Raw genomic sequence first — 15,581 nt, forward strand, 5'->3', positions numbered from 1 at the left:
TATATTATGTAGTATGTTGGAAGATAATAAGTGTTATAGAAAAAATAGAGCAGGATAAAGGAAATTTGGAATGCTGGTTTGGGAGGGAAGGCTGTAACTTTAGAGTTGTCTGGGTTGTTCTTGTTGAGATGTTGCTATTTGGGCAAAGACTTGAAAGAAGTGAGGGAGTTGGCATGTGAATATTTGGCGGATAATAAAAGCTAATACTTATAGCATATGTACTGTGTGCCAGAGTTTGTTCTAAGCACTAATTTATTCATTTAATCCTCACAATAACAGATATCTTGCAACAATCGATATTTGTGAATTTTGCAAAAATTCTTGTTGGGGTTTTCATTGAAATTTCTTCATATATATAGATTCCTTTGGGGAGGATTGATACCCTTACGATATTGCATCTTGCCATCCATAAACATGGTCTGGCTCTACAAGTATTCACAGCTTCTGTTATGTTCTTCAATAGTTTTATGATTTTCTCAATACGGGTCTTATACATATTTGTTGGATTTATTCCTATGAAGTTTATATTTTTGCGGTACCCGTAAACAGTTTGTGTATATTTCCAATCTCACTTCCTGTTTGCTTACCCTACCCCACCCCTGATCCTAGTCTCTGTGTTTTTGATAGGTAAACTAATGATTTTATGTGTTAGTATGTGTATGATGGATAGCCTTGTTTCCTAACCCCTGATCTTTAAGCTGAGTTTGATTAAACCAGACCACAGCATATAAAAAAGATTTAAGCCCTTCCCCTTCACGAATTTTGCAAGATGCGTATTCTTGTCCTGTCTCCTCAATGAGTCTTCAAGTCCCTCAGGGACAGTGACCAATGTCTCATACTCTGCCTCTTGCCTGTGGCACTGGGCACATGGTAGTTACTCAAAAGGTCTTACTGCTACATTTTCCACAATGGAGTTGCTGTACTTTTCCTTCAATCTCTTCACTTCATTGAGCCCTCAACATTCACTCTCCCTTGATCTTCAAAGTTGACTTGCATAAATAAAGATGTACTTTCCCCCTGGACTTGTGCCTGAGATCTTCTCTTCTGCCAGTGATCCTTGTCTGCTGAGGAAGTGAGAGAAAAAGTTTTGGTGAGTAACTGAGAGTTGTTCGAAAAGAAATATGTTTGTGAGGTGATCTAGTCCAGTTTTTGTGAAAGTTTTTTCCATAGAACATTAGTCTATGAGATGCTCTGGGGAAAGGAATGTCCTGAGCTTAAAAAGAAAGTGTGACGAGCTTTATACTAATTATCTTCTTGGAGACTCATGCCATATTTTAAGTATATTAAAGGCCCGGAAAAGTTTTATGATAAAGAAAGCTAATTTTGTTTAGCCCATTACTTTTCAAATATTTTTGACCACAGAACCTTGTTTTTCTGTTTTTAACGAACACCTATGAACATGCACAAACTTCACACTGGGAAACATTGATCTTGTTCACCTCTCTGCTCTCTGGTGTATATAATGCAAACAAAGTCATCTATCTTAGACTGTCTCGTAAAGACATTTTGCAGCTTCCACAGTAGTATTACAAAGCCTATACCATGAGGAAATTTCCTGTAAAATCTATTCCAAACCTTTCATGTTTAAGTTTTAAAATCCTATCCGTTCCTATATCCTCACCAGAAATAAAATGATTTTAAGTTCTGCGGCAAAATCCATTGCTATATATTTATAGAGTGCTCATTATGTACAAGAAAAAGATTTTAAGACATTGGCCTTCCTGGACAAGGAAGCTTCAACCATTGGTTGGAATTTCCATGATATTTCCCTGCTCCTATTCCTTGATATTTCTCTGCCCCTGATCTAAATAACCTTGATTTTTCAAGAGGTGGCCACAATGTGAGGCAGAAATGAATGGAAGAAAACAGGGCAGACACATGCCATCCCCTGAGCTACTCATTTAGGAAGCAGAAGAGCAGCAACAAGGTGTTGGGGAGACTTAACTGAGCAGGTTTCACACTTGAGGCTGACCACCTAAGTACCATAGATAGCTTAGGCTTTGCTGAACCAACACCTTCCAGACAAGGAAAATCATATTTTTTATATCCCACTTTGAGACAGCTTACAGTAAAACACATACACAGAAGGTATTTGACTATAAATCAACAGCTATGTATAAAAAAGAGGGTTAATTGTACCAGGAAGCAGATATAAGGTAATTACTGAGCATGCTATTAGCTCTGAGCTTCATAGAAGCCAAGCAATAAATAGAACCATGATAGTTCAAGATTGCTACATTTTGATGCATGTAGCCTCAGTTGTGAGGATGGTAGCCTACCCTCACTTTAGTCTCTCACCTTTCTCTTCTTTTGTCTTATAGTTTGGTTTGCTTTAATGAATTCAATTTTGATGCTTCCTTGCCCTTTATAACATATTTGATATAAAGAAGCCGATTAGTAACAAATAGGTAGTTTGAGGAGAGAGCCATTAATATTTATCTTGTAGCCATCAGACTTACTTCACATAGAAAGGTCTCTGGGTTGGATTTGAACTCTCAAACTCTCAAAGGTGAATGCCGCAGACCCCATTAACCAAATTATTACACCAGGCTAAAAGGTCTTAGGGTTCTTTTGCAGCTCCATCCTCCATGAAATTCTGGAACTCTTTTCCCTTGTCTTGTCCATTTCCTACTCCCTCTTACTCCATTGACTTCATTTCAAAAACAACCAGTTGTTGGATGCATGAACTAAAATGCATTAAAGAATTTGCAGATTCGATTGTTTTCTCTCAAGAAGGTGAAAGGAAGAGAGCTACAATTTCTAAGAAACCTGGTTTGACTGTCTGAATCTGGCACCCAGGCAGATTAGATCAAGGTTTTGGCCAAGTGAAATTGCCAATTCCCTAAAAGAAAAGGCTAGCACATTGCTCAGTAGAGCATTCTGAACTTGCCTGTGCAATCTTTTTGCTACCCTGCAATTTCCTGTTGGTTACAAATGAAACCTTTCTAGCTGTTAATGCAGCCTGTGAATTGAAAAAAAAGCATGTAATTAATCATAGGAGGTTGGGGGGATTCACTAAGCCTGAGTTATAGGGGAGAAGCTGGACAAGGCACTAGGACCTAGAAGGCATCTATCCACCCTGGCAGGAATTTCTTGCTTGGAGCTCAGACAACAAAGGCATAGAGAGATTGGTTTTCTTTCTCTCAGCATCTCCACCCAACCAGCAGAAAACCGGTGAGTGGGGCTTTCAAGTGATTTTCAGGCAGAATGTAACAGATGTCAAACGGGAAAAGCACAAGGCAAAGTGCACACGCTCGCTCGCTCTCTTTCTCTCCTTCTCCTTTTTTCTTCCCTCTTTGCCTTATTCTATCGGATTTTTTCCTAAGCCTCTACCTGGGATTTTCCTTTGGAAAAGTGAGTTTGGTGTTCCTTTGTTTTTACCGTGATGTCAATTTAGAATAATACTGCCCCTGATCCTAAAGCAAAGCCGAGCTTTACTGGCATACCTGGGGAAATGCTTGCTACTTGTCTTGAGGAGGTGGGGTCTCTTACCACTGCAGGTTGTCTGACAGAGACAATGCTGAGCTCAGCACAGGTCATGGTGACATTGGAAGAAAAGGGGGACCGAGCCTGGCAAACCTACTAGGCACCAGTCCTCCTTTATTTCCTGTCCTCCTGGTCCCTTGCAAATATCTCAATGTGGCAGTGTGTAGCAGCTGAGCCCTGCTTGCTTTGTGAGTCCTTTTATCCCCATCTGTGAGATGCATGTTAATAGTTTGGTTCCTAGGCTGTCACTACCTTTGCTAGCATTTGGAGCTTCTGTTGTATTTGGTTTCATGTTTTGATTTTCTTTTTTTGTTTTTTTTTTCTTTTCTTTTCTGGCTCAGCAGGAGGGGGGAAAGCAAATCTGACAGATGACCATCTTTTGCTTCAGCCAATGCACCTGGGCAATACAGAAGTTTGGGGTGAATTGCCTGCTGTGAGGGCAAAATGCCCCTTCAGTCAGGGTAGAAATCCAGAACAATGAAAGGTGTGCTTGCTTCTAAAGGTCCCATATGCTGTTCAGGGACTCATTTGGGAATCTTTCAACAATTAAATTATTCCATTAAGAGGTGGGGCTGCATCAGTGGGGAGGGATCGAGCACCTGAAAAAAAAAAAAAGAACAGGATTTTGTGACCAAATGGTACCGGAGGAAAGCAGAGCTAACAACTTGTTAAATAACGGATTTTTCTAATCCTTTTTTTCAGCTTATTTCTTATGAATGTCGGTTAGCTGCACCAGCTTGGTGTGGATAGGGTTTGGTGAATAGCACAAAGACACTGGCTATTCCCTGGAGGCTGTCCCTTTAAAGGAGAATCCTAGTTTATTCTGGGGGGGAGGGGATGCACACATTAGAGTAGAAAAAAGGATTTGGAATAAAATTAAAACACTCCCCTTGTAGTCATTTTACTGAGAGGCAAAGATTGCTTCCTAAGCTGGAGATGCTAACCTTGGCTAGCTCCTTCTGTTCTCTTCAAGGAGAATTTTGTCAGGCTATGGATTCATTTACAACTGTTAGTCATGTGGGCATGTGTGAGGAAACAGATGCCAGTTTTAATGTATTTAGCCCGAAGTTACAATTTGATAGGAGCCACTGTCAGTAAGTCTCAAGATTTTAAGCTATTTCAAAATCCCTCCTGCTCCTCTGTTTGGAACAGTGCCAAAAGTGCCTCCTTCCCTATCTCTCACCCCCAACCCCCACAACCGCCAGCACCTCCCTAGCCCCTCCTTCTTCTCTATTAAGATCAATATTCCTGCAGGTCAGGGGCAAGCAGCAGATGGGTCACGGGCTTTTTTCAACGAGTTCTTTTCACAAGCTGCAGATTGCAGATCTGGATCTGGCTAATATTTGAATTCCTTTCTTCTTTTTTTCCTCCTCACTCCTTTTTCTTTGCCTCTTCCCCCTACCCCTTTCTCCAACATTCAGGTCTCTGAGGTTCCACCAAAATATGGAACTTGATTTTGGACATTTTGACGAAAGAGATAAGACATCCAGGAACATGCGAGGCTCACGGATGAATGGGCTGCCTAGCCCCACTCACAGCGCCCACTGTAGCTTCTACCGAACCAGAACCTTGCAGGCACTGAGCAACGAGAAGAAAGCAAAGAAGGTACGTTTCTACCGCAATGGGGACCGCTACTTCAAGGGGATTGTGTACGCTGTGTCCTCTGACCGTTTTCGCAGCTTTGACGCCTTGCTGGCTGACCTGACTCGATCTCTGTCTGACAACATCAACCTGCCTCAGGGAGTGCGTTACATTTACACCATTGATGGATCCAGGAAAATCGGAAGCATGGATGAACTGGAGGAAGGTAATTCAAAGTGGGCGGTGGCCCTTGGGGGGAGGTGGCAGCCTTGGTTAGGGTTATATTTCTTGGATTTCATGGGGAGAAATTAGAAAATATATTTGTCAAAACACCAGGTTAATGCTTAGACCTCTGATTCTATAGGCATCAGCAGAGCCGTTAGCCATTACCCTTCATGGCCTTTAGTCTCTGCTGGGGTGAAGTGTAGATGGTAGTGATAATGCATTGTGCTTATCTGCCAGGGTTTACAAAGGAAAATCTGAATTGTGTCATTTACTCTAGATCTTGTTCATAATTAACTCTAAGTAGAACTATGGAGAGAGCATGAAATCATTAGGGGTGTAAAATGAGGAAGGAAGTTAAGTTGGGAGAGAAAATGTTTCACCCAAATATCCTTTGAACTGCTGAGAGACTCTTTGTGAATTGCAACTCATGGAAATATGCACCCTAAAAGCAGGACTCCCTGGACATATTCACAAAGGATTATACTTTTAGGTAAGTGGTCACTGCTCAGCTGTTGCTTCTAAAAAACCCACATCAGGGTGTGTCCCTAAGGCTGAGGTCATTGAGAGAAATACCAAAGAAAGCTGTAGATATGTCTGGTATTTTAATAAAGACTATTCCTATTAGAATAGTAACTGACTAACTGTACCTAAATCCTTTTAGATCCTCTATAGATTTTGGTTTTGCAATTGCATTTTATAACTAGATTGCTGAAAATGCTGACAACCTGTGTACCCACCTGAAAATAGGGAAAAATCCCAGATCTTCCCAAAACTTGCTCAGCCATGAAGTCTTTTTTTTTTGTGGTCATTTAGAAAATAGATCTTGGGACACATTCTTAATATTTTACCTTATCAAATCAATTATATTGAGGGTGCCTCCCTACCCCAACTTTTAAATTGGTGTAACATATGTGATCAGTTTAACCTGACACGATGCTTTAAAGGACAGCCTCAAGGAGTGGTAATAATGAAACTGTTTGCTCCCTAACCTCTCCCCGACTCTCCAGCCCTCCCTCCTCACTTCTTCCATTCCCAGGGCAAAGGTGAGTTTAGAGCAGGCAGATCTCTAGGGAAACTGAGCTATGGAACAGCCGACAAGGAAGGAGAAACAGCATATTAAATGACTTGGTGTGGGAGTGCCCCGCCTCCGCTTCACTGCTTCTAGGATTCTTGTGTTCCTAGACAAAGGAGCATGAGAGCTTCCCTTGTGTAAGACCACGTTCTCTTAAGTAGCCGCTTTTTCCCCAAGTCAAGTCAAGTGATTTGGGGCCAGTTACTTATAAAAGACTGTCTATACGACTACCAGATCTGGGTCTTGGGGTTCAAGTCCAAGGTTTTTCTACATAGTTGACCTTGAAAAACATTACTAAGGAGGCTTAGATTATTTGATCATGTTCTGGATGGCCAGACACAGGTTAATCCTAGGCTTTTCCTGAACATTGAAGGATTGACCATCCTAGCACATATCTTAAAATAAAGGAGAGTCAGGGAAACATGAAGGGCTTAAATCTGGGTTGAGGGAGCTGTCCAACAGAGTGATCGATAGGGTGTGTGTCTTTTGTCAGTGTAAAATCCACATCTCAGTCAAATTTGAGGGTTTCTGTGTAATAATTTTCACAACAAAAGCACCCTGAATTACCCAATATATCCTCATTTCCACTAGCTTTGGTCTTCTAAAGACCGTGATAGACACTACAGCAGAATTCTAAACCAAGTGACATTGTATTCAGAGCAAGGATTAGAATGTTCTTGTGTCTGATAAGAGAGGAGTCATGCACAGATTTTTTTTCCCCAAAATCTATTTCTTAACATGTCTTACTCAAGGACAAGCCCTTGATATTGATTTTCCCCCGTGAATTTGTGTGTGTGTGTGTGTGTATTGCGTGTGTGTGTTGTGATAACCTCAGTTCAATATAGGTAATAAATGTAATTTTGAAGACTGCAGCTTTCTCTTCTCTTGATCCTTTTGAATCCTGCTAGATTGGACTTCTCTCACCTACCACTCTTGGGTGCAATAGTAGTAGTTCCTGGTGAATTCCCAGACCATGTAGAGTGTGAATATGGCTCAGTCGCATTTATTCATGTGTCACCTACAACCACAAGCTGCAGTGGCCCTCAATGCCTTCCCACTCATGAATACTGCCCATTCAGTTAAGAAAATTCTGGGGTATCTCTGGGATAGTATTGAGAAATGTGACCAATTTTCCCACTACCACAGGGCCAGACAGGAAAGGGCACCAGGATGAGAAGGATAAAGATTAAGGGTCTTTTTCTCTCCTATTTTATCCTCTGGAACTACTCATCTATGAATGGAGGACGGAAGTCCCTCACTTTGTTCATTTTTGGGAGAGATTGAATGAAAGATTTAAAATTTTATACACATTGCTTCCAATGAGACTTCAAATATAAAAATAGTTTGGAAAGATCCCTGGGTGAAGAATCAGGGGCATTGGGTTCTAGTCTTAGAGGCAGAAGATTATAATGGGAAAAGAAGTCTTTGCAACCAGATTTGGTTCAAATCCAAGGTCTGCACCTGCTAGCTTATGTGACCTTGGGGAAACAATTTAGACTCCCTGAGCCTCAGTTTTTCATGTGTAAAGTGGGAACAATTGCTTTGAGGACTAAATAATACAATGGATGTGAAGCGTTTGATATTTTGCCTGGCACACAGTAGCACTCAATCAAGGGTAGCTATTATGGTTTGAGTTGTCCTAGTTTATAGCTGGTTAGCTATATAACCACAGGTTTATCCTAACCATCACTGTGACTAATGTTCTCTCTTTTTAAAACACAACTTTATTAAGGTATAGTATGCATATTATAAAATTCACCCATTTAAGTGTACAATTTGATAATTTTTAGAAAATTTACCAAGTGGTGCAACCATGACCATAATCTAATGTTAGACCATTTCCATCATCCCCAAAAGAAACTCTATGCCAATTAGCTGCCACTGCCCATTTCCCCCATTCTCTCCAACCCTAGGCAACAACTAATCTACTTTATGTCTCTACAGATTTGCCTATTATGGACATTTTATCTAAAATGAATCATACACTATGTGCTCTTTTGTGACTGGCTTCTTTCATTTAGAAAAATGTTGTTAAGGTTTATCCATGTTGTACCATGTATCAGCACTTCTTTTCTTTTTACTGAGGAATAATATTCCATTGTATAGATATACCACATTTTGAGTATCTATTATAATATTTTATCTGTAAAATGAGACTAGTAGCACTGGTCTTCTTTATCCATTAGGGTGGTTATGAGGATAAAATTAGATAATAGATATGAAAACACATCAGCAATGTTAATCTACAGCTACAAGGTACTATAATTATTAATGATGTGAAAATAATAATAATAGTAATAATGATGATGCCAGTGAGGGGTTGGAATGGCCAGTGGTTCCCAAACCTGGCTGTCTTTCAGAATCTTTTAGAGCTTTAGAAAAATGTAAATTCCTAGGCCACACCCCAGATCTATTGAATCAGAATCCCCAGGGCTAGGGCTCCAGAATCTATGATTTTATAAATCTCTGCAGGTGATTCTTATGAGCACTTAGACTTGGGAAGTACTGCATTAGGTGATCTTGATGGTCCCCTTTGGCTAACTACGGTGGTGGAAATTCCTAGGAATGTAGAAATCCTTCTTTTCATGTTTTGCTTGGTAGATCTTAAAGGAATAATGGAGCATAGAACGTACTATGTTTCCAAATGGCCACATTATTAAATATTTAGCCTGAAATGAAATGAAATAAAAAGCAAACATTTAATAATCCCTCTGGCCTTGTAGCACTTCTTTGTCTAATGTCTCTAGTCTACTGTCTGCTGCTAGATACTGAAAGTAGCAAGGGGAGAATTTGAGACCAAAGTCAGGTTATTGATGTCAGCTTTCCCACAGCTCCTCGGGAACACCAAGGGTCTTAGTGAAGCCATATAGGACGAGACCCTTATTAGCCGTATTCCAGTGGGTCAATGAATGAAATCTACCAATGACTTATCCTTTTGTCTTGCTTAGTCTTTCATTGTGGAAACTTTCTCCTTGCTATCATATCTTGTCTAAATCTTTGCCCACGTCCTTGTATGTGAGTACCCAGATCAATCTTAAAGATACTCATTTTGAGCATTATTATACCGACCATAAGACAGAATATTTACAATTGTGACAGCCTTGTTGGAAAATCTGAGCTATATGGCAACACTTGCTATGATCCAGTTCCTTTGCTGTGGTTCATTTGTTCCAATGAGATGAAACTACTTTCTCACTAATTTATCCTCCGACTACTAAAGCAAGCATATTGCCAAAGAGGAAGATTTTAAGATACCTGGGTGGGATTCATCATTAATAGGTATGATACTACAATAAAGTACCATTTAATATTTTCCTTCTTGAATGAGGAAGCCCCAGAAAAGAGGAGAAAGCCCAGGCAGAAGTTCTTTTGAGCTAAGAAAATATAAATATGTTTAATGTTTTTAAAAATGGAACCCTCTTGAAAATGAAGGGAGATAGACATTAGATCATCTTGAACCCACAGCTTGTTCCCTTCCTGCCCTTTCAGCTGTGCTTCCATGACTTCATTTCCTTACCTCTTCACCCTGAAGCAGGTTGTCTGTTCCAGCAAATTGTCAGCTTTCTTGGCTCTTTGAAGCCAGCTTTCCTTCTAGGCTTCCAGTGGGTGGGAAATGGCCCCTGGAAGCTGTGGCAAGATGTGAACCCAGCTGTGTTAAGATTCAACACACCTCATCCAGCTCCAAGTGCCAGGCAGCTGGATGTGAAGGAAGCACCGAGCTCTGGCAGCAGACGTAGATATTTGCAAAATCAGAACAAGGAAGCCTTGGTCTAGAGAAGCAGCACATTTGATGTCTTTCCAGTAGTAGAAGTGGAGCGTTCTCACTGGTGGGCACCTATTTCTTTAACATTTAATTGCATAACAGCTTTGTTAAAGCCTGTTTGGAATGGAAAAGAGAAGAAAATTCTTTCTTGCAGACCTTTAGGACTGGAAAGAACTCAGATGTCATTAGTGCAATACCTTAAATTTACAGATGGAAAAACTGAGACTCAAAGATTAAGTGATTTTCCCAAGGTCACACAGCTCGTAAAATGCCTGGTTGGGATTTGCCTTCAGAGCTGTGTGACTCCCCCAGTCACTGCTCTTAACCACCAAAAATATCCTGCCCTCTGGTGGGGGAGGCTGATAATGAGGGAGGCTACACATGTGTGGTGGTAGGAAGTAGATGGGAAATCTCTGTACCTTTCCCTTACTTTTGCTGTGAACCTAAAACTGCTCTAAAAAGAATAAAGTCTTAAAAGATATATCCTGCCCTCGGTGTGTGTCAGCAGGGCAGCAGTGGTTTTGCTGGGTGTCAGACATAGAACTTCCCCATTTGGCATTTGCAGCAACAGGAAGCCGCCTCTCAACCAGCAGGAAATCTCACCTTTGAGGCATGGGACTAGGGCAGTGCTCATATTATGTAATGATGATAGCTCTGTTCCGAGATGGCTGCCCTTGTTTCTTCCTCTTTTCTTTCCTTCAGCTTCTACTCTTCCTTTTTTCATTTCCTTCCTCTCAACCCCTTCTTCCTCCTTTCCTTCTTTGCTCTTTCCTTGTTGTTTTCTCTCTATTCCTTCTGATTAGGGCCTTAATAATAATGATAGCTGGAATTCATCAAGTGCTAACTATGTACTAGGTTCTGGGCTCAGCACTTCATATCCATCATCTGATGTGTGCCTCACAACAACCTTATGAGGTATGTAATGTTATTATCAATACTTTGCAGAAAAGTAACTGAAGCCAAGGGGGGTAACTTGCCCAAGGACACAGAACTAGTAAATATTGGGGACTCAGTTCTGACTGACATCACATCAGCTGCACTTTTTCCATTACTCCATATTAGGGCCAAAAGGAGAGAGAGTGGAGAGACTAAAACGTACTGTTGGAAGATGCTCAACATAGATTGGACTGAGGGCTGGGTCCTCTGGAAAGTTTTTGGGTGCCATATGATACTATAGCTGTCTGCCATCATGTTCATTTTCATCTGGTGGTGGTTAATCATACTCATAGTTTAGAGGCTTAAGAGGTTTAAGAGATGGAAGCAAAAAAAGTCCAGAGTCCTAATAGGGCTACACAGCTGACTCTCCAGAGGAGAGTGTGGATGAGTGAAATCATAAATATATAGCCTCACACATTTCCACACCACCAGTTGTCTGACAGAGTTTTAAAGTACATGACAAGTTATGGAAAACATCTGACTCAAAGGCAGTGACATCTTGGAAGGTGCCTGTGAATCTGGTGGAGTGCTAAGGCAAGAGGCCATTTCTAGGATGTGGGGGATATTGGCTGTGAATATATGGGCGAACTGAAAAGGCCCCTTCATCCTTTTAAGTCACAAATGAAAGACCCCAGCCTCTAAACACTTGGGTTGGGTTGGATTAGCTAGCAAGGAGACCAGAGAAATTATGGTTTCTTTTGGCTGAGGTTTTTGATGCCCCATCCTGGGTGTGTGTGTGTGCACCAAGTCAGGGAGGGTGCTTAGCTTGCCTACAAACCATCCCTTGGTCCCCCTGTCAAGACAGAACACTAGCAGCTTCTGGGACTCAGAGCAGTGTTGGAAGCCATTTTGCATATATTGGAAACCACTTACCCTCCCCCTCCACACACACACATAAATGTCCTCAAAGGAGCCCTAGAGATTCTGACTGAATCTTCTCTCGGCACTGAGAAATTTCTTAATTAACGTGACTTAAAGGATTTGGTGCTACAGCAAAGCAATCAATATTTGCAAAGGGAGTGAATTATCAGCCCAGTGTTTCTGAATGTCTCTGCATGGGTCTCCTGCTGAGACCAAAGGAAGAAGAGCCATCAGACTGTAATTGTGTTTAATGCTTTCTTTGCACTGGCTAGGGTTGATTTATTTATTTATTTATAGTTCTTACTGATGAGTTAAGCCTGATTAAATCACACTGGTTTTCTGCAGCTCAACCTCTGGATGAACTTCTGTATACCTTGAGGCTAATGTGTTTTACTCAACAAATTCAAGCTTTTCCAATACTCTCTCCCCGAGGCTGAGCCTACCTCTCTTCCTCTTTTTCCAGTTTCTAGTCCCAGATGTCTAATCCCCTCTTTTTGCCTCTGGCCCCTGCGTTTCTTCCGCTGTATTAGTCATTTCCTCTAGCCCAAGGTAAATGTGAAAATTACACCAGATCCCTCCAATCCATAAATCAGGCTGTATAATGTATTCTCACATCTCCACTTCATTACTTGGCGGCAGCTAAGGGTGAGCACTGGTGAAGACGGCCCTGAATACACAGAATGAGTATGCAGCATTTGGGAAGATGGAAAGATGAGGGGTGGATGGTGGAAACAGAGGAGAGGATTTCTCAAGCAAGAGCTAAGACTTGCAAACACAAGGAATGTTGTGTTGTGTGTGTGTGTATGTGTGTACAGGTTGTAATTCAGACACTTTCTTCACCTGGTATGAGGGGGAGCTGTAGAGGACATAATTATAAACACATATATACATTTACCACACACACTCACGTATTTCACATTTCAATATTACACTGTTTAGCCATATTCTCTGTGCAAAGGACAGTCTGGCTTCTTGGCAAGAATGTACTGTATGCCCAATATACAAGGTTACTTGGGTCACTTTAACTTGAAATAAAAGTGTATTAACTTTGAAAGTTCTCCTGGGTTCATAATATAAAAATGGAGTGGGGCAGTGAGTCCAGGAACAGGACAGGAACATTAAGAAATAGAGTCATGTTAAAAACACTCCATTAATCCCATAGATGTTAACAGACATCCTAGAAATTAACATAAACATTTCAATGCCGATAAAACCCTATCAAGCTTGAGAACCTCACTTGTTAGATTATGCTTAAGTATGTTCGTTGTCCTTAGGACCCTTAGCTTTAAAGGATTTTTCAGCTAGGTATGCATTATAATGAAGAATGTTTGCCTGATTTCTTGTTCTTGAATTTGAATGAGCCAAGTTGTTAGAGATTCCAATGAGAAATTATACCTAAGGTTGGTTATTATCACCATTTCCCCGAAAGTCCAACTCCTAGGTCAGTGTGTATTAATTTGGTTAGAATAGTTCCTATATCTGCTATTAAACTAATCACCACTCATTTTTTCCCTTAGGGGAAAGCTATGTTTGTTCCTCAGACAACTTCTTTAAAAAGGTGGAATACACCAAGAATGTCAATCCTAACTGGTCTGTCAATGTGAAGACATCTGCCAATATGAAAGCCCCCCAGTCCCTGGCTAGCAGCAACAGTGCCCAGGCCAGGGAAAACAAGGACTTTGTGCGCCCCAAGCTGGTAACCATCATCCGCAGTGGGGTGAAGCCTCGGAAAGCTGTGCGTGTGCTTCTGAACAAGAAGACAGCCCACTCTTTTGAGCAAGTCCTCACTGACATCACTGAAGCCATCAAACTAGAGACCGGGGTTGTCAAAAAACTCTACACTCTGGATGGAAAACAGGTAGGTACTTTTTTTCTTCAAAGTATTCTTTTTCTCGTTTGTTTTAAATCCTTATACCGTCGGCATCATTTCTGATTGGGAGACTCTCTCTCCATCTCTCATCATCCCTAATTGATATTTTATGTCTCATTTGGAAGAAAGGTCTTTTCAGCAGACAAAGAAATGGACCAGCAGTCTGAGGCTTTGAAATTCAATCTGCTTCTGACTGGCCAAGTAAAGTGGTCACTTAGCTTTCTTATCTGCTAAGAAAAGATGTGTTAGAATGTGGGTCCTACACATTCTTATGAATGTGAATTTAGCTATTACATGATGCAACTTTATTCAATGCATGTGACTGGAAATAAAATTTCTCCACTCATTTCTTCTTAGATACCCTCATGTTTATATTCAGCATTCATTCTGATGAAAAGAGATTGAAGTGACCCTAACATTCTGTGAAAGGAGTCAGATATGAAGGAACCACTGAAGTCTCTGGTTTTTTGTCTTTCCTTCACACTAGACCACATTTTTTTTCTCTTTTCCTTTTCCATGTGACATAGCTGTCTTAATTTGGTTTCACTGATAGTTTGTGTGAGAAAGGGACTATTTCAGAATCCTAAAATTAGCCCAAGAAAGATGCTGCCATCTGTTCCCCTCCAAATCAGGTTCTTCATGTCATTGGTTATGCTGCTAAAGTGCCACCTATATTAATATCTGGGAAAGAATGCAGCCAGGCGTCTCCATCAGACAGATGCACCATTCTCTTGAGCATAGGGAGCTGTAAATATATGACAAAAAATTTTCCAGGGGAATTGGAACAGTAGCTGGTTCTACTGGTTCTCAAGAGAATCCTGGTCCCTCATCAGAGAAGACAAGTGTGGATTATTACCAGTCCATACTTTCTATCCCTTAAAATACTTTTGGTGTTTGAACAACTATATAGATTCTAAAAAAGCAGATTCACTGCACATCAGAATGACTGATGAGTGTTCGTATGCAGAACTGTGCCTCCTCCCATAATTTCTGATATATACTGTGTGCTATAAGGGTTTAAGTTTCGGGCAAAATTCACTCATTTATGTGGCAATTTTGATAAATTTGCAGCTTCTATCTGTGTCCCCATCATTTGGTGATCTGAGACATCTGGAGGCATTGTTGTATGTGATTTATGTTTGTTGTACCAAAGCAATGGGTTACCTGTAATGTTGGGGAAAGGTACAACTCCCAAGCATCTGTCTAGGAATATCTCTTTTCTGAGGACCAAGTATATAATAAACAGGAGCTGCCCAGGAACAGGCTTAGTCACTGGAAACCTCATCTCGGAGAAGTAGGACCTAAGAATTTTAGAATCATTGGATGTTAGAGTGGAGAGTGACCTTAGACGCCATGACATTTAATCTCCCATGTAATGCAGAGATAGCCTCTACAATCATTTTGTAAGACAGCCTATTCTACTGTTCAACAGCTGTGAGTTTTAGAAAGATTTTCCTTATATTGGGCATAAGTTTTTCTCCTTATATTTTCAGCCTCTTGAAGTAATACAGGGCAGATACAAATCAAGGACATAAGACTAGGGTTCAGAAGACCTGGTTTTTAGTTTTGATATTGCCACTTACCATGTGACCTTGGGCTAATCACTTAACTATCCTGAGCCTCACACTTCTCTGTACAAAGAGGCTGAGCACACCTGCCCCATCCGTGCTCACAGGGTTCTCATGAGGATCAAAGGAAATAAAGGATATAAAAGCACTCTGTAAATCAAAACACGTGACATCAATATGTAAGCATACAATTCATCATCAAATGAGATAAAATATGTA

The 15,581-nt window shown here is 40.7% G+C and overlaps 1 protein-coding gene across 6 annotated transcripts in view; it reads left to right on the forward strand.

Annotated features, from left to right (window-relative positions):
• Positions 1–15,581, forward strand: part of DCX (doublecortin) — a 367,013-nt gene that overhangs the window by 252,032 nt on the left and 99,400 nt on the right. For all 6 annotated transcript variants that reach the window (XM_046673011.1, XM_046673007.1, XM_046673012.1 and 3 more), the window contains 2 exons: positions 4,908–5,293; positions 13,442–13,782. In XM_046673011.1, the coding sequence (XP_046528967.1) occupies positions 4,908–5,293; positions 13,442–13,782 (727 nt within the window). The remainder of the gene's footprint in view (positions 1–4,907; positions 5,294–13,441; positions 13,783–15,581) is intronic.

This window comes from Equus quagga, chromosome 10, assembly GCF_021613505.1.
Source record: "Equus quagga isolate Etosha38 chromosome 10, UCLA_HA_Equagga_1.0, whole genome shotgun sequence".
Lineage (NCBI taxonomy): Eukaryota > Metazoa > Chordata > Mammalia > Perissodactyla > Equidae > Equus > Equus quagga.